Source organism: Nematolebias whitei, chromosome 9, assembly GCF_014905685.2.
Source record: "Nematolebias whitei isolate Nwh7 chromosome 9, NemWhi1, whole genome shotgun sequence".
Lineage (NCBI taxonomy): Eukaryota > Metazoa > Chordata > Actinopteri > Cyprinodontiformes > Rivulidae > Nematolebias > Nematolebias whitei.
This window is the reverse complement of record NC_056506.1, coordinates 37,262,845-37,283,880: the sequence shown is the minus strand read 5'-3', so window position 1 is coordinate 37,283,880 and position 21,036 is coordinate 37,262,845. Positions and strand designations below refer to the sequence as shown.

General features: G+C 37.7%; 1 protein-coding gene across 1 annotated transcript; it reads left to right on the top strand.

Annotated features, from left to right (window-relative positions):
- The first annotated feature begins 104 nt into the window (after positions 1 to 104).
- On the top strand, positions 105 to 15,283 carry rb1cc1 (RB1-inducible coiled-coil 1). The gene is made up of 23 exons (XM_037682311.1): positions 105 to 447; positions 2,716 to 2,848; positions 2,931 to 3,057; positions 3,148 to 3,318; positions 3,633 to 3,835; positions 3,993 to 4,404; positions 4,508 to 4,678; positions 4,759 to 4,943; positions 5,095 to 5,281; positions 6,471 to 6,552; positions 6,662 to 6,726; positions 6,805 to 6,908; positions 7,095 to 7,221; positions 7,426 to 9,356; positions 9,557 to 9,743; positions 11,432 to 11,540; positions 11,838 to 12,129; positions 12,972 to 13,020; positions 13,114 to 13,161; positions 13,568 to 13,626; positions 13,837 to 13,964; positions 14,172 to 14,242; positions 14,402 to 15,283. The coding sequence occupies exons 2-23, from the start codon at positions 2,778 to 2,780 to the stop codon at positions 14,477 to 14,479; spliced, it is 4,857 nt and encodes a 1,618-aa protein (XP_037538239.1). The 5' UTR covers positions 105 to 447; positions 2,716 to 2,777; the 3' UTR covers positions 14,480 to 15,283.
- The last annotated feature ends 5,753 nt before the right edge of the window (positions 15,284 to 21,036 follow it).

The window sequence follows — 21,036 nt, the reverse complement described above, 5'->3', positions numbered from 1 at the left end:
AAACATAAAAAGCTTTTAAAGTCATAATTTAAAGTAAAAAAAAAAAAAAAAATCTTAAATTACTAAACCATTTCTCTGACAGTTCTCTGGGTTCTTTCAGAGCGGCGCGTTCACGGACCGCTCATCGGCAGATGACAACAAAACACGGCAACCGAGACGGTGTTAGCGTAGTTAGCTACTGGAGATAAATAACTGGTGGTGTAGTCTGTGTGTTACCTAATCACGGCTAGAGTGTTGTCGTGTAGAACTTTATAGAAATACGCGTCGTTTGTGCGACTAAATATGGTTGTCAGATCTTTTCTGTCTTAGTTCTGCCAACGTTAGCTAAGTGGCTCTCAAAGCTAACTCTAAAAATGCAGAGCTTAAACGGGTTAGCTAGCTAGCCTATGTACTAGCTTGTTAGCTAGCCGACACAGGCGAAGACCAAGGAGATGCGAGCCCAGTGAGGTAAGAAAAAATACATAGTTTATTTTGTTGACTGTGAGTAGAATCTCATCCTTAAAGTAATATGCTTATAAACAAGTGACATTAACTGCACACGTCAATAATACATTGTCAAATTTGTCGATACTGTCCCGTATTAGCCTAGGCTAGTTAGCGCAGGTGTAGCTGATTATTATTGACTTAGCTTGCTAGCAGCTGCTTGTGGCGGCCACTTTGACATTACAGTCATGACTACCTGGAAACCACTACGTAATAATAGCAATCGTTTTCTTATTCCTACTAATCATCTGTATAAGCTGAACTGCAAAGACCCCATACGCGCAAATTGTTGACATTAAAACTGATAAAGTAGCATTTTAGTGGGTTTACTTTTTTACAACAACGTTGTAACACTAACAGCTAATTATGTAGCGCTAACTTTATTTTATTACATCTTAATTTGACATTTCTCCAGTAAATTAGTCTGATTTTACAGATACATTTTAGCTCATTTAACTATCTGTTATAAAGGTCGTCTTGAAGTAGATCAACATTTTAGGTAATACCTTTATGGATGTTTAAAACTTGTCATTACCCTAACTGAATGACACGATGACTCAGCTACTGTTAACACAGTAAACACATTTCAAGGATGTCATAAGTTTAAAGTTTTTTTTTTTTGTTAAAGTACATTATATTGTTTTAATTTTTAAATAAAGGTTACAAAAAAATCACTAAACGTAATTTTATTTTCTTATTTAAACAGTGATCATAGCCCAAGTTGTTCAACTATTTGTAATCCAGAGGGGGATTTTTTTTATTCTTCAGTAAATAAAAGCGTAGCAGGCTTCTTAACTAAATTATGTTTTTATATTCAGATCACACAAACATGCTGTTAACATTGCTACCTTTTACCTAAACTGTCTGTGTTTAAAAGAATAAGAATAGTTAAGCAACACACTATACTCTTTTTAAACTTCTTGAACTTTACAAAGCCACCATTGATGTTAAATGAATTTTTGGGACCACATCACAAAGTTAGATATAAACACAAATGAAGAGTGCCAACCTCCTCCCTGCTCTCACCATACATTAGGAGCAAAGGGAGTATAAAGTACATGTTTTTATTTAAACCTCCACAATAACCAAAAGTAGCAAACGCACAACCAAACTACTTTTTTTGTTAACATTATATCTCAAAGATTGCCTGCATTTGTCCATCTCTTAAATTTCAAGTTTGTGAGTATCAAGCTGGAACTAATAGCTCAAATGTGAATAACTCAAGATCACTATTATATTCTTCCACAACAGTGTGCACTTCAGAGATTCGTGGCTTTTAAAATGTCCATCACCTCGAAACTAGTTGAGAAAAGACAGCAAGACAAATGGTTGGGATATAGAATGCTAATGCTTTGTTTGCATTTTTATTGCATATCCCGGTATTTACATGAACAAATAGCTTAACTTAAATAATAGTTTATTCATCATTTATGTCTATTGTCTGCTTGCTGAAGCAGATATTTTCTGCTCAAAGTGAGCTTATTAAAACCTGCTCTTTCACACATTTAAAGTAATTTTTACATTTGATTTATTTCATTGCATACATACGCCTTTAACCCAAAATATTACAACACAAGCTAATTTTTGTGCTATTTTCCCCTCAATATTAATGGCACAAAACCAGTTTTTACACATTTTTTTTTTTGGTGTTGTTAGCAACAATTGACAGTCACAATCACGCTAGCCCAAAACTTATAACTGTTCAGCAGCATCTTTATAGAGTTCAGGGTGTTGTGTTGTTTTGTACTGCCTTAAATCGGTAATGGAACGCATAAAACTTTTTGTGTTGAATAGTTTTAAATCCTGATTTGAGCTTGTAAAAAAATCACTATTAAATTCCATAGATAAACAAAAACACTGTCATTAGCAGCACTGCAGATATTTCTGTATTCTTTCATTTCACATTTTGAATCATGTGTGAATGTTGCAGTTTATAGTAAATAAGCTATTCAGCCTGATTCATTTGCCAAATAATTAATCAGTCCACACTGAGAGGTCTATCTGGCAAATCTTACAACTTTTTGTTGTTGTTTTTCTCTGTTTCATTGCACTCCTTCTGTCTCCACCATGACCCCACACCTTTTTCTGTCCCTCTTTGCTGCCTTACAGTCGCTGTAAAAAGTATTCTGTTTGTGGAGTAAGGCTTAGAGCTGGGGCTGCGGTTATACTTTTATAAGTGCAGTTAAGGCTTAATTGTCAGTTACCATCTTTTTGCTTGTTTACTTTTTGCAGGTCTGCAGAGCGTGACTAAATGAGCAAGACAGGCAAACTGGAAAAACTCTGGGAGGCTCATCATGAAGTTGTATGTGTTCCAGGTCAACAATGGCAGCACATTGACATTTGACACTGACCTTGCTGTTCAAACGTAAGAAATTGGAACTTCCCAATATTATTTAATATTATTCTTCCTCTTTATTTAATATGAATAATTGCTTTCTTTGGCTTAGTGTACTGGAGCTTAAACATGCCATCCAAGCCAAATATAAGATTGCAGTTCAGCTTCAAGTCCTGGTGGTCAATGGAGGGGAATGTATGGCTGCAGACAGACGAGTCTGCAGCTACAGTGCAGGCACTGTAAGTTTGCTTTAACATATTTGCTTTTTATTTTCTTAGAATTTTTGTAGGTTGATGTTTTTATATTCGTGTCTTACTGTGGATTTTTAGGAAACCAACCCCATATTCCTGTTTAACAAAGAGATGATTTTGTCTGACCGGGATCCAACAATCCCCAAAACTACCTTCTCGATTGAAAGCGAGATTCAGTTGAAGGTGGAGGAGTCACTACTGATGCCAGCTGTCTTTCACACCGTTGCCTCGCGAACACAACTTGCTCTGGTAGTTATCAACCTTGCTTTTTCAAGTTTAGATTTTATCGGGACTTGGTTTTTTTTGGTTTGTTTTTTTTAATTGCTTCGAAAGTTTTCTTTATAAATTGAATGTTTGGGAATTTGGGACATCTGACATTGCAGATTCTGGGCTATTGTAGAAAAATTGACAGACAGCAAGAAAGAGAAATGGTATTTAGCAAAATAAGTATCAGTTGTTTTATTTCTAATGTGTATTTTTAAAAAGAGTAAACAAATATATGCGATAGATTATTTTGCTGCAATTTTGACCTTCTATAATCGTTTTTTTTTTTATTTCTCCAGGAAATGTTTGAAGTTGCCAAAAAACTTTGCTCTTTTTGTGAACGTTTGGTTCATGATGAACATCTCCAACATCAAGGCTGGGCAGCCATCATGGCCAATCTGGATGACTGCACCCTGTCTTATCAGAAGTTGCTCATGAAATTCAATACAGCATACACTAATTATCAACACGACCTGGAGGAAATTAAAGTTAAGCTTTCAAAGTAAGTGTAATTTTAAGATTATGATGTGTTGTTCCATTTATTTTTTTTATGGATTTTTGAACAACTTTAAAATGACGTCTTGGAAACACAAGTACTATGTTTGAGGACTAATTAGATTAAAAATGAATTCTCACCTATGCTGTTGTCATGATTGCAGGTTAGGGACTTCAGTTTCTGTCATGGCCAGGATACCTCTGCTGGAATGTTTGACAAGACACAGTTACAGAGAGAGCATAGTGAAGTCCAGTTTAACCCCAGAAAAGGATTCAAATGATACAGAAGAAGAAAAATCCACTGACTCTGTGCTCGGCACTAAAACACCGATGCCCTCCAAGTCATCAGCTTCTTTGTCTGCTTCGGGTACAGCCACATGTGAGCCAGATAGAGATCAGGAGACAAATGAAATGACTGACAGTGGTGGACTAAGAGCTGCACTTTTAGATGATGACACTCCTGAGCTTGCCAGCCAGTCCTCGTTCAATGTTACGCTGCTGGACTGGATCAACGTACAGGACAGACCTAATGATGTGGAATCTGTTGTGAGGAAATGTTTTGACTCCATCAACAGGGTGAGCCAGTGGTGTATAGAATTCTCTACATAGTGTTCTGAAATGCAAAGTTTTAGCTTCTGTTGGGAGAAGTGTGATTTTATGGAGATGTTGTATTTTTCAGCTTGATCCACGGATCATTCAACCTTTCCTGACTGAGTGTCGGGACACAATTGCAAAGCTGGATAATCAGAACATGAAATCCATCAAAGGGCTTGAAGACAGATTGTATGCTCTCGACCAAATGATTGCAAGCTGTAAGAAGTTGGTAAATGAGCAGAAAGAACTTGCTCAGGTATTTTGAGACAAATACTTTAAAATGTTTTTTTCTAATTAAATTTTGTTTTAATTATGCTGGTCTGTTCTTGTTTGCAGGGGTTTTTGGCCAACCAGAAGCGCGCTGAAAACCTGAAGGATACATCTGTTTTGCCTGATCTGTGTCTGAGTCACACCAACCAGCTGATGATCATGCTGAACAACCACAGGAAGCTGTTAGACATTAAAAAGAAGTGCACCACTGCCAAACAAGAACTAGCAAACAACCTTCAAGTCAGACTCAAGTAATTCTGAGTATATTTTCTCTGTTGATATTTCTCGACAGTTTAGTTGCATACATTTTAATTGATACATTTTGTGTTGATGAAGCTTACTTTGATAAACTGTCAGACAAGACAATCCTGTTTGAATTTTATATGATGGTTGTGATTTTAGATGGTGCTGCTACGTGATGCTTCATGCAGATCAGGACGGAGAGAAGCTTCAGGCTCTCCTCAGACTTCTCACAGAGCTAATGGAAAGAGTGAGGGTGGTCGAGGCTCTCAGTACTGTGCCCCAGATGTACTGCTTGGCAGTTGTGGAAGTCGTGAGGAGAAAAATGTTTATGCGCCACTACCGAGAGGTCTGTGCAAATGATCATCGCACACTTTTTGCCTTAATTAAACAGTTTTATTTATATATTTTTTATCCTTTATGGATTTTTGACATTTATTGTAAAAACAATAAACCTGGGAATGCCCCCTTCGGGTCTGGGGAGAGTGTTTGCTTCAGGTGGAGGAGTTCAAGTATCTGGGCAAGTCTTGTTCATGAATGATGATAGGAGGGAGCAGGAGATGGACTGACAGATTGGAGACTCATCCTCAGTAATGAGAGCATTGCTTCGGTCTGTCGTGGTGAAGAGAGACCTGAGATGAAAGGCAAAGCTCTTGATTTATTGGTCTGTCTATGTTCCAACCCTCACCTATGGTCAAGAGGTTTGGATCATGACCGAAAGAACGAGATCCTGGATACAAGCAGCTGAAATGAGCATCCTTCGCAGGGTGGCCAGGCTCAGCCTTAGAGATGGATTAGAGAGGGTGAGGAGCTCAGTTATCTGCAGGGAGCTCGGAGTAGAGCCGCTGCTCCTCCACATCGAAGAGTCAGTTGAGGTGGTTTGGGCATCTGATGAGGATGCCTCCTGGACACCTCCCTTAGAAGTTTTCCAGGCATGTCCCACTGGTAGGAGGCCTCAGAGAAGACCCAGAAGTCTCTGGAGGAATTGTATATTGTCTCTGGCCTGGGAACATCTCGGGAGTTCCCCAGAATGAGCTGAAAAGTGTTGCTGGGGAGAAGGATGTCTGGGCTTCTTTCCTGAACCTGTTGCTTCCACAACCTGATTACGAATAAATAGTAGAAGATGGATGGATGGACGGACGGACAATAAACCTGTTTAGAAATGCATAGTTTGTCACTGTTTGGGATTTTATCGACGTTTATTTTATGTGAAGAATATGGGTGCAGTGTTCGTCATACTCGTGGTACAAAGGCTACTCTATTTTAGGTCTGTGTGGCTTATTCAGTGTTTGCTTACACAGATGTGTTTTTTTTTAATCGAGATATAACAAACAGTACTGTTTAAGTTTAACAATCTTCCTACTCTTAAATATTGTCAAATGGCAAATTTTGCCTCCCAAGTTTTTTATTATGTTTTTTTTCATTATCTTCATAACAATGTAGACCACTATGCATACCTCCAGCTAAAAACTTCTATTTTAGAGGATCATAATCATTACTTTATTTTATGTCATAACGCTTACGGACATTCTTTTCAGTGGGCAAATGCTCTTGTGAAGGATGGGAAACAACTGTATGAAGCAGAGAAGTTCAAAAGGGAATCTTTTGGAAAACTTTTCAGTAAGTGTTTTTAAAATCTCCAGCTCCTGGTTAAATAAAGACTAAAAATTATCTTTAAAATAACTTATTTATTCATTTCAATATTTGACCCATTTTTCTGTATTTTTAGGGACATCTTTCCTCCGGAATCGATTGTTTAAAGGACTTGACTCATGGCCTCCAACTTCATTTTGTGTAAGTGTGAAATTAATGCTTTTAAAGATTGATGTTGATGGTTAGGTGCAATTTGTATCACTTCTGTCATTTTTATAGACGCGAAGGCCCAGAAAGTTTGATGATGAACTTCCAGACATCTCACTTGATGACCTGCAGTACTTGAAATCGTGTTGTCCTGTAGAGGTGCAACCTTTTCTTATGTAAGTTAGTGTCCTCAGTCACTAAAAAGGTTTAGATAAAATCTTGTGTGCATATGTACATAGTATGTACAGTGTGTAGTATTATACGTGCGTACGTACAAACGTACATAAATTCTGTCAGAATATTAATACATTTGTAAAGTACTTGTTTTGTTTTTTGTCTGATTTTTTTATCTTTCGCTTTAGGGTCCCTACGATGTGTGATTTTGAGCCTTTAAATCACCATGTAGAGTCCCTTCATCAACTGGTCCAAGCTGCACAGAGTGTGGATGAAATGTCTCGAACAATTACTGACTTACTAAGTGAACAAAGGGTAATAATTTTTTTTATGGTCTTCATTTGTATTATACTGTTTTGAAGTGCAACATGAACATATACAACTGTGTTAAAAATGTAACTGTTAATTTTCTTTTTCTCAGTTTGCCATTTGCTTGTTGTAGTTTGTGAAACTACGTAACTGGATCAAAAATATTGGCTCATCTCTAACCATGTATATTCTTTTGCTTTGCCTTTCTAGGCATCCTGTTGTCAGAGTGCCCAAAGATCAACAACATTGACTTCACAGTCTGAAAGCAAGCATGGCAGCACAGCATCAATGTTCTCTAAAACACCTCCTTCACTTAGCCTTCAGGGACCCAGCTGCCAGCCTCTACATGTACCAATCCCAGCTTCTTTAGAGGATTTATCTCCAGACAGCATTGATGCACAGACATTTGACTTTGAAACCATAGGCCATCCAAACATGGATCCTGTCCTGCAGCAAGGATCCCTTGACTTGGACTCTCTTGCAGAGAGCCCTGAATCTGACTTCATGTCTGCTGTCAATGAGTTTGTGATTGAAGGGAACTTGGCCAATCCCATCAGTGACCCTACCAGCCCTGAGATGATGGTTGAGTCGCTGTACGCCTCGGTTATTAATGCAATTGACAACAAGCGAATGCAGGACACTACAACACTAGAGAAAGAGAACTCCGTAATTGCTGAGCTCCATAAAGCTGTTGAAAAATACAAATTTGCTGCAGAAGAGTCCCACTCTAACTTAAGAAGTGTAAAAGGTGATCTGTACTACTTAAGAGATCTAGTAGTGAAAGAACAACATGACTTTGGGTTAGCTCTGCTTAGCATGAGTTCAGAAGTGCACACTACTGTAGACCAGATGCACCAAACTCATGAAACTGAGTTAAAAGAGCAGCATCAATGTGAGCTACTAAAAGTTCGGCAGGAGCTTGAGAAGCAAGTTCTTGCACTGACAGAGGAAAACCAAGTAAACCAAAGTATTGTAAGAGACGTGCAACGCGCAATGCTGGAGCTCGAAGGGCTTATGGAGCGCAAAGAGAAAGAACTTACTCAGCTTGAGAATGAAAAAGAGCGATTGGTTGAAAAAGAGAGTGATCTCACTCATCGGCTCAAAAACCTTGAGCAGATTATCGGCAATCAAACAGAAGAGGTCAAGATGCTTTCTGCTTCGAAGGACTCCCTGACCAGCCAGCTTGAAAACCTGCACTTAGAGATTGAACGCAGTCAGCAGAAGATTCGACAGGAGATGGAGGCTGTTGCCCAGTGCCATTTAAAGGAGGTGGAGGATAGAATGAAGCAAGAGCACAAGACTGAAATTGACAGCCTGAATAAGAATAACCAGGTGGCTCTGGAAAATGTTGCTATTGAAAGTAGTACAAAGTTAACTGAGGCAACCGATCACCATGCCGCTGCCATTAAAGAGAAGGAGCTTCAAATCAAGGACTTGGAAGCTCGATGTACAGAGCTTGCAGAACTCCGCTGCAAACTAGAGGTAGAGCTAGCCCTCAAAGACTCCGAGACAGAGGAGGTCAGAATTTTATTTGAAGAAGCCAAGAGTCAACATGCAGAGGCAATAAATACCCAAATTGAGGCTGAGACCAAAGTACTTGGAGATGAGTTGGCAAATCTCAAACAACAGCTTCAAGCAAAAAATGAAGAGTATGAAGTGGACATGGCGGAGCTGAGAACCCTCATGAGGATTGAAAAGGACCACTGCATTTCGGAACTGGTGGACAGGCACGAGGAGGAGGCTGCTCTGTTACACACCAAGGTCTCTACCCTGCAGCAGCAAGCCCAGGATGCTGAAAGAAACCATGCCGAGCAGCAGCAAAGCCTCAAAGAGGAATTACGTCAGCAAGTGGCTGCTCTTAGTGGAGAAAAAGAGAAGCAGTTGAAGAGTTTTCATGACCTGGAGCAGGAGTTGAGGACTGTTATCAACAATTTGCAGGCAGAGAATGAGCTGCACTCTAAAAAACTAGAGCAGGACAAACACGCAATTCAAAAAGATGAAGACAAAGAAGCCGCCTCAGACGTTGTACCACTAGAAGCCTTTAAAGAGTTGGAGCAGCAGAAGGAGAAGATTGAGAAGGAACTTTTAGACAAAATTAAACAACTTGAGAAAGAGGTTCAAGAGAAGTCATCATTAAAAAGGTAAATGATCAGAAATGATCGCTTCACAACGATGAATCTTTTTAGACTAAAATCAGACTGTTCTGGTGCTCGACACTTATACATTTAATGGTACACGCTGATGTTTTGCGCTTTCAGTTTAAATAAAAAAATGTGTTTGCCTTACTAGAGAGAATTAATTTGGCAGAATTAGTTATAACTTTTTTTATTTGTTTGTTTAGTGATGAAGGGTTGTCGCTGCATGCGGAGGGCCGTGCAGATGCAGCAGCACCTCTGTCTCTTGACTCAGCGTTGCAAGAGCGCCTGCAGCAGGAGAGGGCCTCCCTGCTAACTCAGTTAGAACTCCTTGAAAGGAAGAAAAATGAGGAGATGCAGAACCTCAAGACATCCCTGATCGCAGAGCAGCAGGTATGTGTTCAGATTGCAAAAAGTTTTTTACAGGGTTCCCAGCGACTCTGGAAATCGGGGAAAACCTGGAAAATGGCCTTCATATTTTCCAGACAGGGAAAACTCAGGGAATTAGAGAAAAACATAAAAAGATGCTAAGTTCTGAGTAACATGTTTCATGTGACTGAAATATCTCCTGAACTTTCAGGATTTACTCATGGAAAAATCAGGGAAAACTTGGAATTTCATTTTCATGAAATGCTGGGAACCCTGTTAAAACCCTGAGAATCTTCACCAGCACACCTGTTAAAGCACTGTATTAACACGTTACTCTGTTTCAGATTGAAGCAGACAAAACAATTGAGATGGTTTTAATTACTGCAATTTTACTAAAAAAACAAAACTGTCCATTGTAAAATTGAAAGGAAAATGATGTACCATCATCCCTGGAGAAGAAACATAGTTCGGGGGGATCAATCAATCAACATGTATTTATAGAGCCCTTTACAACATCCAAAAGGTGCTCAAAGTGCTTCAGTACCAAGAGTTAAAATAAACAATAAGAACAATAGAAAAATATCAAGAGTGCCACGAAGTATTAAAAACCTGCCTGAATAAACAGCTTTTAAGATTAGATTTAAAAGGAAGGGAAAGGGGATTGTCATCATTGTATGAGAACATACAATGATGACAATTAGTTCCCTGCATTTAACCCATCACACCTGAGATACACCCAGGTGAAGCAGTGGGCAGCTATGTAAGCTCCCAGGGAGCAATTAGGGATTGGGCGTCTTGCTCAGAGACACCACGACATGTGGGAATGGCTGGGAGTCGAACCGCGACTTTCTGGTCCCAAGTCAGCTGCCCTACCTCTACCTCATCTCAGTAAAAAGGCCCAGGTCAGTGATGGAGCACATCATGAGGGAGTTGGTTCCACAGTCTGGGTGTGGGAGCCATAAAGACCGGGTCACCCCAGTGTTTGTATTTGGACTTTGAGACACACAGTAAAGATGTATTAGTTGATCTTAAGGTCTTCTCATACTTACAGAAATCTTGAAATCTGCTAAATAAGGTGGGTTAAGACCATTCAGAGCTGTGAACGTAAACAATAAGAGCTTACAATTCTAAAATGGACTGATATGCTCACCCTAAGTAATAAAATAAAAATAAAACGTGAATGGCTGTGGTTGTTGTAGATGTTGAATACTTCTCTTGTTGGTGTTATATAAACTGAATTGAACTGAATTGAAATCTCGTTGAAATCAAATCTTGAGATGTGCTCGAGTGGAATTAATACATTGGTCCAGTTTGCCAATTGTTAATGTGTATATTTTTTGGATAGAAATATATTTTAACACTGTAAAAATTTAAAATGTTTTTTTTTCTAATTCTAATAATAGGCTGTTTAAATATTAACAAAATATAATCTGGTTTTACTCTCTTTATGTGCTTTGTGTTTTGTAGTATATCTTCTATACAAAAGGACTACTGTGTTTTTTTTTATCATTCTCTCTTGCATTTCCCATCATTTTTTTTAAAACCATGGTTCTGTACAAACTACTGTATTCCAGTTGGTTGTAGTTATCAGTTTGAAGTATTAAGACAATTTGACAAGACAATTTGTATTTGAGGACTATACAAATTGTCTTGTCAAAGGTATTGATGAGCCTCCGTTAACTGATTTCAAACTTCATTTTTTCATTGTTTAGACAAATTTCAACACCGTTCTAACCCGAGAAAAAGTGAAAAAGGAGCAGATTATCAAAGAGCTCACAGAGAAGTTTCAGGATGTTACGCAGCAGCAGGACAAAGACAAAGGTGAGGACTTTGTTGCACATACAGTGTGGTTTGAGAACAGTGTAATAATTTCTTGTGTAAAGTAAAAAGTGTTTTTAAAGCCTGTTACTCATGTTAAAACACTTTTTGGATTAAACAGTACTGGCAAAAGCAGCAATTTTAAACTTAATAACTAATATTTACAATTTCTCCGATTTTCTGCTGCTTAGAGTGATACTTTAGGAATGTAAATACAATTTTATTATGAACTACCTGCCTAAATAATAGTTGAATGAATATTGACACAAATCCTTGTTTACCTGTCTCTGATGTTTACAGCTCTTATAGAAACTCTGTCTGAGGACCGGGCAAGTTTGATGCAGGAAAAGAAACACTTGGAAGAAGAACTTAACCGCCTGCGCAACACTTCACTAGTTACCTCCACCTTCTTTTCCCCCAACCCGTCAGCTCCAGATGCTTCAGAAGCTGGAGCAGCAGCTCGAGCTTTACCAGTTGCTGAGGGTTGTTTTTCTGAGTCCCTGTCTGAGACGGACAGACTGGCCTCTGTGGCAACCATTCGAGATGACGACCATGTCGATTCTGCAGTGGAAGCCAGCATGGTGGCTGTCCAGTAAGCAGCTACTCTTCAATAAACACATTTAAATTTAAGATGTTTTTACAGAGTGTAACCAAATACTTTGTGATGTACTTTTTAAATTTACCATCCTTGTGAAACCAAATAGTCTTGGAGGACTTTGAGTAAGAAAACACATTTACATAAATCGCCTCAACTTGATCAAGCGGACTTTGGGTAGTTAGTACATTTCTTAATACAAACTTTGAAACTAAGATTGGCAGTTTCTGTCTGTATTTAGAGCAGCTTTGTAGCACACATTTAAAACCACAAGATATTTTAGTTGGCTCATATCTAAACAAAAATGTTCTCTGTGAGACAGAATCTTTATTCTGTGTGCAACACATACCTCTGGAATAATAACTGGTTTGACTTTAGGTTTAAGTAGGAATGTAATTTAATATAAACCTATTTTAAACCCAAGGCAATCAAGAAGAGAATGGTTGCACCAGAGAACATTCAGAGAAGCTGGGAGGTTGTCTGGTACAAAGACATGCATTTTGTTTTCTCAGGATGTTGATCCTAAATATATCCACAGTAAAGCAAGCCCGAAAATGTCAGTGTGAATTTTACCTGGGTCATTACAAACTTTGTGTCAGTCGTAGAAACAAATGTTTGTGTTATCGGCGGATTTCAAGCATAAATAGCCAGAAAAAGATGGACAGTGGGACTTTTGACAGTGGAAAGAAAGTAAGCTAGAATCAGACGGTGTAAGTTACTTTTTCTTAGTATTAAGAAGACACAAGATAAAAAAATGTAATGATGCTGTCTTTTTTTTTTTTTTTTGGTTTGTCCTTATATTTTTGCACACATTACATCTATTTCTTTCTTTATTGTAGTGACAGTATGATGTCAGAGGAGAAACAACGGATAATCTTACTGGAGAGGGTAAATACACAAAATGCATCTATGTCATTGCGATCACATGAAAATCGTTTTATTTAATGTCAGTAACTTTAATCTGCTTAATATTTGTTGCAGACTTTGCACATGAAGGAAGAAGAAAACAAGCGCCTCAGTCAAAGACTGGTCAGTGAATCCTCTCCATTAGAGGATGTTTATTAAATGTTTCCACTAGATGGCAGTAGTATCAAAGAATGAAATCCTGCTGTGGAGACCAAAATCACAAAAAAGTTTTTGAAACTGCTTTACAATGTGAGAAGTGATAAACTATATTAAGGCATTAACTATGAGTATAAATCCTAAAATTGTTAATTTTTCTGTTGGAAAAATTAAAAATCACATTTAAAAACATTGTCAGCATTTACAAAGTTAGACTTAAGTGTAGCGCTTAATATTGTAAATGTAAAAATATGAACCACAAAGTCTGGCTTTTTACATTTAAAGATCAATGTTAGGAAAAGTTATTTTGAAAGTCATTTAATATCAATGTAGTACAGTAAAAGTAACGTTGACCTAATTAATTTCTTTGCAGATGTCTCAGAGCATGTCGTCCGTGTCATCACGGCATTCAGACAAAATCGCCATCAGAGAGTAAGTGAATAATAAAATAGCACATGGCATTAGCATGTCCTCACCATTTTGAGTTTTAGCAATTTTGTTTTCAGCTGAAACTGACCATCATTACACGCGGTGTAATTATACACATTATTATTATATCATTACCACGACAGTGTTGTTTGCACTTTACAGAACTTGGTGTCATCATGCCTTTGTCTCTTTGTGCACCTTTTTATGTTTCAGTTTCCAGGTTGGCGATTTAGTTCTAATCATCCTGGATGAAAGGCATGACAACTACGTGCTGTTCACAGTTGGTCCCACCCTCTACTTTCTCCACTCCGAGTCCCTCACTGCACTGGACCTCAAACCAGGTCAGACATTTTCAAAACCTTTTAAAATCATCATTGGAGCTGTAGTTTGGAATTTTATTTTATGATTTATTAAGAAAATAGATAAGTAACATAAAGAAATAGCACTCGTATTAGGATTTATAAGAAAGGCATCAGTGCACATAGATCATAACCATTGAGAGTCTAAATGTTTGATGTGTAACGTGAATATTTTGTTTTTATGTAAAGCATCAGGGACTGCAAGACGCCCGTGGGTTCTTGGAAAGGTGATGGAGAAGGAATATTGCCAGGCAAAAAAGGTGCTTTTAACTTTTAAAATGTTCCCTGCTGATGTACTGATTGTTAAAAAAGCCATTTACTTGGTCAGCTAGTTTCATTTTTTTAAAACTAACTACATTCTTACTTACAAAGCTTTATCTTTTATCTTGTTTCTTTGTTGTTTTTTTTTCTCTCTACAGGCCCAGAACAGGTTCAAGGTTCCTTTGGGAACCAAGTTCTACAGAGTTAAAGCCGTTTCCTGGAACAGAAAAGTATAATACCTAATTAATGAGCTAAAGTGTATATTTATTTTGTTTTATTTTCAAACAGAAACTTCACATTTCCTACATTTTACTTCAAAACACATTACTAATGGCAAGATGGAACATCATGCCATTTTTCTGTTCAAAAATATACATTATTATAATTATTATTATTATTATCATCACGTTTTTGTTTTCTTATAAACCCAGATTTGTTACTGTGGACCAAATGCTATTAATCCTCTCAGGGCGCTGCCTCTACACTGTGGCATTATGCCCTTTGATTTGTGTGTGGAACTGAACAAAATTTGGATGTTAAATATTAGTTCTCATTATCAGCATTTGTCCTTTTGTGGTAAATAATGTAATTATCAACATAAATACATTTAAAAAAACATTTATAATAAACATTAATGGAGGAATGTTCATGGCATGCATATTGAAGTTTTAATTTACTTATCAGATAAATGTTGTAGTTGAAATGTAGTTATGCTGTATGTTACTCACAATCAGTATGACTGTCAATACTGAAATGTACATGATGACTGACTGAAGGAAGCAGTCAGCTTTGCAATCCTTGAAATGCACTTTGAAAACAATGCTTTTATTAATTTGAAAAGGGAATTTAATTGAGCTGTCAGAACTAGGTAAATATATCAGAACAAACTTCTCATTATTATATAATATTGACATGTAGAAAGGAAAACATTGTGGCTGTGTGTCATGATCGGGAGACGTTGTATATTACTCATTAAAAAAACATGTAACAATAAATGACTGTAATGTAAAGGATAGAGTTTTGAAACAATAAAGGATTGATCCCCATATTTTTTCTGTATTTGTTTCCTTGTGTGATGTTAATATTAAGGGATTCTATGTCACAAATAACAAAAAATATATAGTTTCTTAAAAATGAAACTATTAATTTTTTAAACAGGCAAATCCCACTGAGATCACAGGTCTGTGTTGCAAGGGGGCCCTGAAGGCAGCCTAACAGGCATGTTCTGGGACTGTGGGAGGAAACCCACGCAAACGCCACACAGAAGGACCCAATGTGCAAACCAGGGATTGAACCCATGCCCCTCTTTCTGTGAGGCAGCAGTGCTAACCACTAATCCATCACGCCGGAAACAATGGTGAAACATTCTTTTTGTTTGTGGATAAAGCTGGTTTAATTAAAAAATAAATTATTTTGTTCCAGGATATATTTTTTTCACTTGAATCAAACAATTTTCTTTTTTAGTTTTGAGAGTTACATTTTATTTAAGATGATCAACACCAAACGGGAACAATTGCACTGAAAGTCGATGTAAAATTGTGCAGTGTATTGTGTTCATTTGATGTAGCTTTTTTTTTTTTTTTTGCTTTTGTGGAAATCTAAATGTTGGCACTCCGCTGCAGGAAACAGACTTCAAAAAGGCTTCAAATCGGGGCCCAAGAATGATGCGGCCCTCATGGAGGAGGGAGCCCACCAACATCACTTTCCCAGTTCACAGCGGGGAGCATAGCAGCTCTCTGCCGAGCACTCTCTACCATGTGGGTCTAGGGGTGTTTTAACAATGTTTAGCTCTATTTTCTCCATTTAGCATAAGCCTGTTGTCACATTTGGATGGCTCCTTCATAAATTGATGGTGTGATTCCTACAATTTCGGGACAGGCCTGAACGACAAAATATGCAACACAACATTCGATACCGAGGTGGCTGGCAAGCACCAACCATGTGCACTGGACAGGCTCTTAGTGTAAATGTTTACAACCCCCCACTGAGCACAGTGCTGCTGGGAGTCGGTCTCATCAGGCTGAATGAGATGTACCATTGCCATGTGTGGTCTGCTGCTACTTCCACTATTTAAACTGCATTTGACTCCGTGCCTGACTTCTCTTAGATTTTACTACTTCTTCTCATAACAGTTGTTCAGCAGCATGCATGAACATTTGCAATGCTCTGTATGGTTTTGAAATTTTTTCCTGGTTATCCAAAGTAGGATAATATTTGTAACCAGTAAATGTTTCTGTTTCCTGCTAAAGACCATTAGAAGAATCAAATAAATCAACACTTTTAAAAACTTTTCTACAGGGAGGAAAAAGAAAACTGCAAATTTCTGGTTAAAACATGCATATCTAAGTCAAAAGAAATATTACCAATATTGTTGAAAAAGTAAACGGATTTAAAATAGGAATTAAAAAAAGACAATTTTAGGCATCTATTTTAATGCATGGTACCACTTTATAATAAGGCTCTCCTTATAGATGGCAAATAAATAGTTTAATTCCTCTATAAACACATTATAAATCATTAATAACTGCTTATTATGCATTCATTAAGGGTAACAGAGACAAAACTGACCAGTTGCTTGCCAAATAGTGAGTCAAGTCTGTTCACCTATATTTCATCTAGAGTTGTTATATTAAAAAATCAGACTAAGTTACTACCTTGTAAGCACAATAAGCATTTGTGAACCTCTTTTTTTAGCATATTAGTTGTAGATACTTATAATGCATTGATAAAGTACAATGTTATATGCTAAGGAAATAGGTTTACAAATGCTTATTGTGCTTACAAGGTAGTAACTTAGTCTGAAATGTTTAATATAACAACTCTAGTTGAAATATATAGGTGAACACATTTGACTCAGTATTTGGCAAGAAACTGGTCAGGTTGGTCTCTGTCACACTTAATTAATGCATAATAAGCCGCTATTAATGATTTATAAAGTGTTCATAGATGAATTAATAACATATCTATAAACTATTTATTAGCCATCTAGGGGAGCCTTATTGTTAAGTGGTACACACATTTAAAAAATAAAAGCCTTAATTAGGACTTTAGGCATATGTTTATTTAAAGTTGAAATAAATGCAAGGCATACTCCTAAAAAGTCTTTAAAAACAATACAGTACCTCTGTAAAAACTTAATATGATCATTATAGTGCAATGTTGAAGTCTTTTCCTAATATTCGTTACAATTTCCATGAAGTTTTTAAACGCAGGAGTTTAGATCTGTCAAATATCAGGATGAGTATAAACACCTTAAACTGAAACACAAAGGCACGATGAAATAGCTTTTCTTTGGATGTCAACACATGCTAGCGGGACCAAATTAAGATTTAGATGAGTAAATGTGGAATATCTAACCACTATTCCCAAAGAATGTCTTAAAGCCTGATCGTGCCCTTTGTTGCTGACATAATATGTATTTGAAGAAAACACACAAGTTGTATTTGATCTGCCTAAAATCTCTGACAGCATCCTCGATGTAGATGGTGCCACAAATAAACAAGCATTATTTGCAGGGTGAATTTATGCAGGAACTTCAAATGATGGAATAAATAAAAATAAATAGGGAAGCCTTAACGCAACATTTATATTTTTGAAATCTAAATGGAGCGAGTGTGTTGAAGAGGAGCCAAGAGGCATTAAGGGCTGAAACTGCAAACCAAGGAGGAAATCGACTTAATGCCATCACATTTCCACCCTATTCATGCCAAAGAAAAGGGTTGGGGAAAGAGATTAGGTTATATATCTGCTGTCAGGGACTGAAGAGACCAAGTGGAGAACTTCACCTAAACAGAACGATGATCAAACAGACATGCTTTAACAGACATGCTTCATAATCTCATCCCGTATTGTCCCCTCGCTGCCTTGACTACAGGTTCAGCAGCAAATCGGAGACAGGGGCAGATTAAACGTGTGATGAAATGTCTGAGAAATATGTGAGGATGCGCAATATAAGAAAGGCTGATTTCCTACCCACATGGCAAACATAATCACTATTAGTAACACACATCTACATAAATATGATAATTCAAAATTTAAACACATTTATTGGGCTGATATTGGAAATCGGAACTATCTGATGGCATAGTTTTATGGATAATTACCGCCACGGAGATAATGCAGCGTGTGAAAGGAAAGCTTTGAGGTATCGCCACTCGTTGGGAAGAGAGTGCGTAGGTTTTAGTGGTGTATCCGAGATGTACCCAAAAGGCAAATGGGTGGAAAGTTTGGTGACAAGCATCCAGGCGTGCAGTTAACAAGATTGCATCTGGTGAGCAGAAAGTAGGATGCAGGCTGTACTACTTGTTTGAAGGGAAAATTGTTTTCACAGTAAGTTCAATGGCATCAGTAATCCATCCAAATATAGACAGAACTATTTTGTTTTCAGTAGAAAATAATTATTCAAATACCCTATATTGCAAATCCCCTTAATTTAGTGCATGACAGATTTTTTTAATTCCTACTACAGAACAACAACGACAAAAAAACAGAAAGAAAAAAAAAATCCAGCAAACGTTAAAATCTGTTGTTTTATTTTGGTAATCTGGCTGCTTACTGACAAGAAAATAATCAATACAAAAGAGTTTGTGAAGTGTCTGAAAATAGATGGGGCGATTTAAACTGTAACTAACAGCCATGCATTGCTCAGCTGCAGTGCAGTGTTGAGGAAATGACACCGGCTTTGATGGGCTGTATAGCTTTTGAGATGAGCCTCTTTATGCCGCTTGCAGTTCCATTATGGCTTTGTTCGAAAGCTTGTTTACCTGCTGATAACATACACTGGTGGATTCAGGAGCACCGATCCAAAATCTGCTGCCAAAGTCACTCAAGTCTCATTGTACCGCGGGAAGGGAAGAATGAAATGTTTATGCGGAGGGGAATGCAAATGCTAAATGTGAAATCAAACTATGGGACCAATAAGGGATCAGAATAAGTTTGCCAGGCTTTATTTTTAGCCCAGTTGCAATGCTGGCTTTGTGGAACACTTCACTTTAGCCTCTGTGCGCTTAGGTTTTACTCAGAGGTGCTGTTCCAGTTCAACAAAAAGGCAAAAACTCTGCAATCATTTAAGAGAAAGAAAGTAGGTTCAACAGAACACCCCATCCTGCTGCACGTGGAGCAAACTAAGAGTTTCATATCAAATCACCAGCGCATCGTTGTACATCGCTAACATGCTTTTTTGGATTTTGTCTGCTAAGAAAAACTCACAGGTCAAAGGAATCTCCCCTTCGTTTGCACATTAAAGTGCATTTGCTAGACCCCTGTTAGCCACGCATCCCCATGCAGGCAGGTCTCCAGGGGGCCAGCATGGCCCCACAGACGGGCAACTAGGGGGCCAGGTGACCCTGTCTCCGAGGTTAGCAGGAAACACTAAAGAGGGATGGGCCGGGGAGCTGAGGAGCCACTGAGTGCGAGTGTGCAAGGCTGGTGATGGCAGCTGTCAATGGTTTGGAAGGAGAAGCAGACAGATTGTGCGTTCTGTTGGTGCAGCCAGTTCGCCACCTGGCAGGCTTTTCCTTGTTAGAACTTCTTGCTGTTTCTGTTCTCATCAGAGAATTTTTTTCTTCCTCTTATCCTCTATGTTCAGGGGAAGTTAAATTTGTTAGAATGTCTAACGATGTTTAATTAAATGGTTCACGGTGTTCTCTGTGCATTAAGACCAAATGTATTTACAACCAAAATAATTTCAACTGATTTAATTACTGGTATAAATTGTTCATCTTACGTTGCAATAACCAGGTTTCCTTTAAGAATACGTGATGGATTTGCTTAAAGAAATAACTTTCAAATCCCATCATAGCCATAAATTCTGCTTCATGTTGTTCAGTTGTTGTGGAAAAAAAAAATTGCAAAGAGAAAGCATAAACAGCTTAAAAGTACATTTCAAAAATCACATTTGGCAGTCAGTCCTTGTTCCAACAGGATTAAAAAAAAAAAAAGTATTTCATTTGATATAAATATATGCAAAGAGAGTGGTGTGGTGATCTGGGTGCCAGAGGTGCCGCTTTACTCTGGATATTCTGGCTTGGGCCTGTAAGGGACATAAATTAACATGAATTAACACATGCATGCAATAAGAAAATAATTAATTCAAGTTATCAGTCACCTTTTCCATTCCAGGAATCTGATTGACAAGATAAAGTAATGTGCAAACTGCTTTTCAAAGCTAACAGCCTGGAGCACCCCTCCTATTAGTTAGTCATTCCCTCAGTATCACACCCGGAATCTGTCATTTCACAATTTTCTCCTATAATGCATATGTGCCGCTCTCACCACTCCACTACAGCAACTGCCATGTAACAAGTTGACACGGAGAACGATACAATTCACGTCCAGTATTCGGTTCCATATACAGCAAGCATCTGAGGCAGACGGGTCAAGAATATGGTACATTCTGTTCTCTCTTAAAACTGCGTTTCAGGACTCTGGAGGAGCTAGCTAAACCTCCAGTAATATTTTTTAAACACCTAAGAGGAGTTCTAAAGTATTTGGATTTAAGTTGTCTTAAGATTTACGTCTGTATACTTTTCTTTTCATTTTCTTTTTCATTTTTGAGTCATGTATGTCTCTGTATCTTATGGTTTTAAGAAATCTATATGAGAATATTTTATGCACAAACAGTTCATATGTGCAGCATTCATGTAGGAAACTCAGAAATATGAACAAAACCGTTCATTTATTAATAAGTTGTTGTTTCGGTTGCTTCTTCTTCAGGGGTCGCCACAGCGAGCGAACTTGTATTGTTCCACACCGGATACCTTTCTTACTATATATATATATATCGCGTATGTAT

What these genes read in the sequence shown, in the direction of transcription:
- rb1cc1 (XM_037682311.1), top strand. Translation starts at nt 2,778, where the DNA reads ATGAAGTTGTATGTGTTCCAGGTCAACAATGGCAGCACATTGACATTT. An exon ending in ACTGACCTTGCTGTTCAAAC is followed by an intron (nt 2,849 to 2,930) that starts GTAAGAAATTGG and finishes TCTTTGGCTTAG; the next exon opens with TGTACTGGAGCTTAAACATG. An exon ending in CGCGAACACAACTTGCTCTG is followed by an intron (nt 3,319 to 3,632) that starts GTAGTTATCAAC and finishes TTATTTCTCCAG; the next exon opens with GAAATGTTTGAAGTTGCCAA.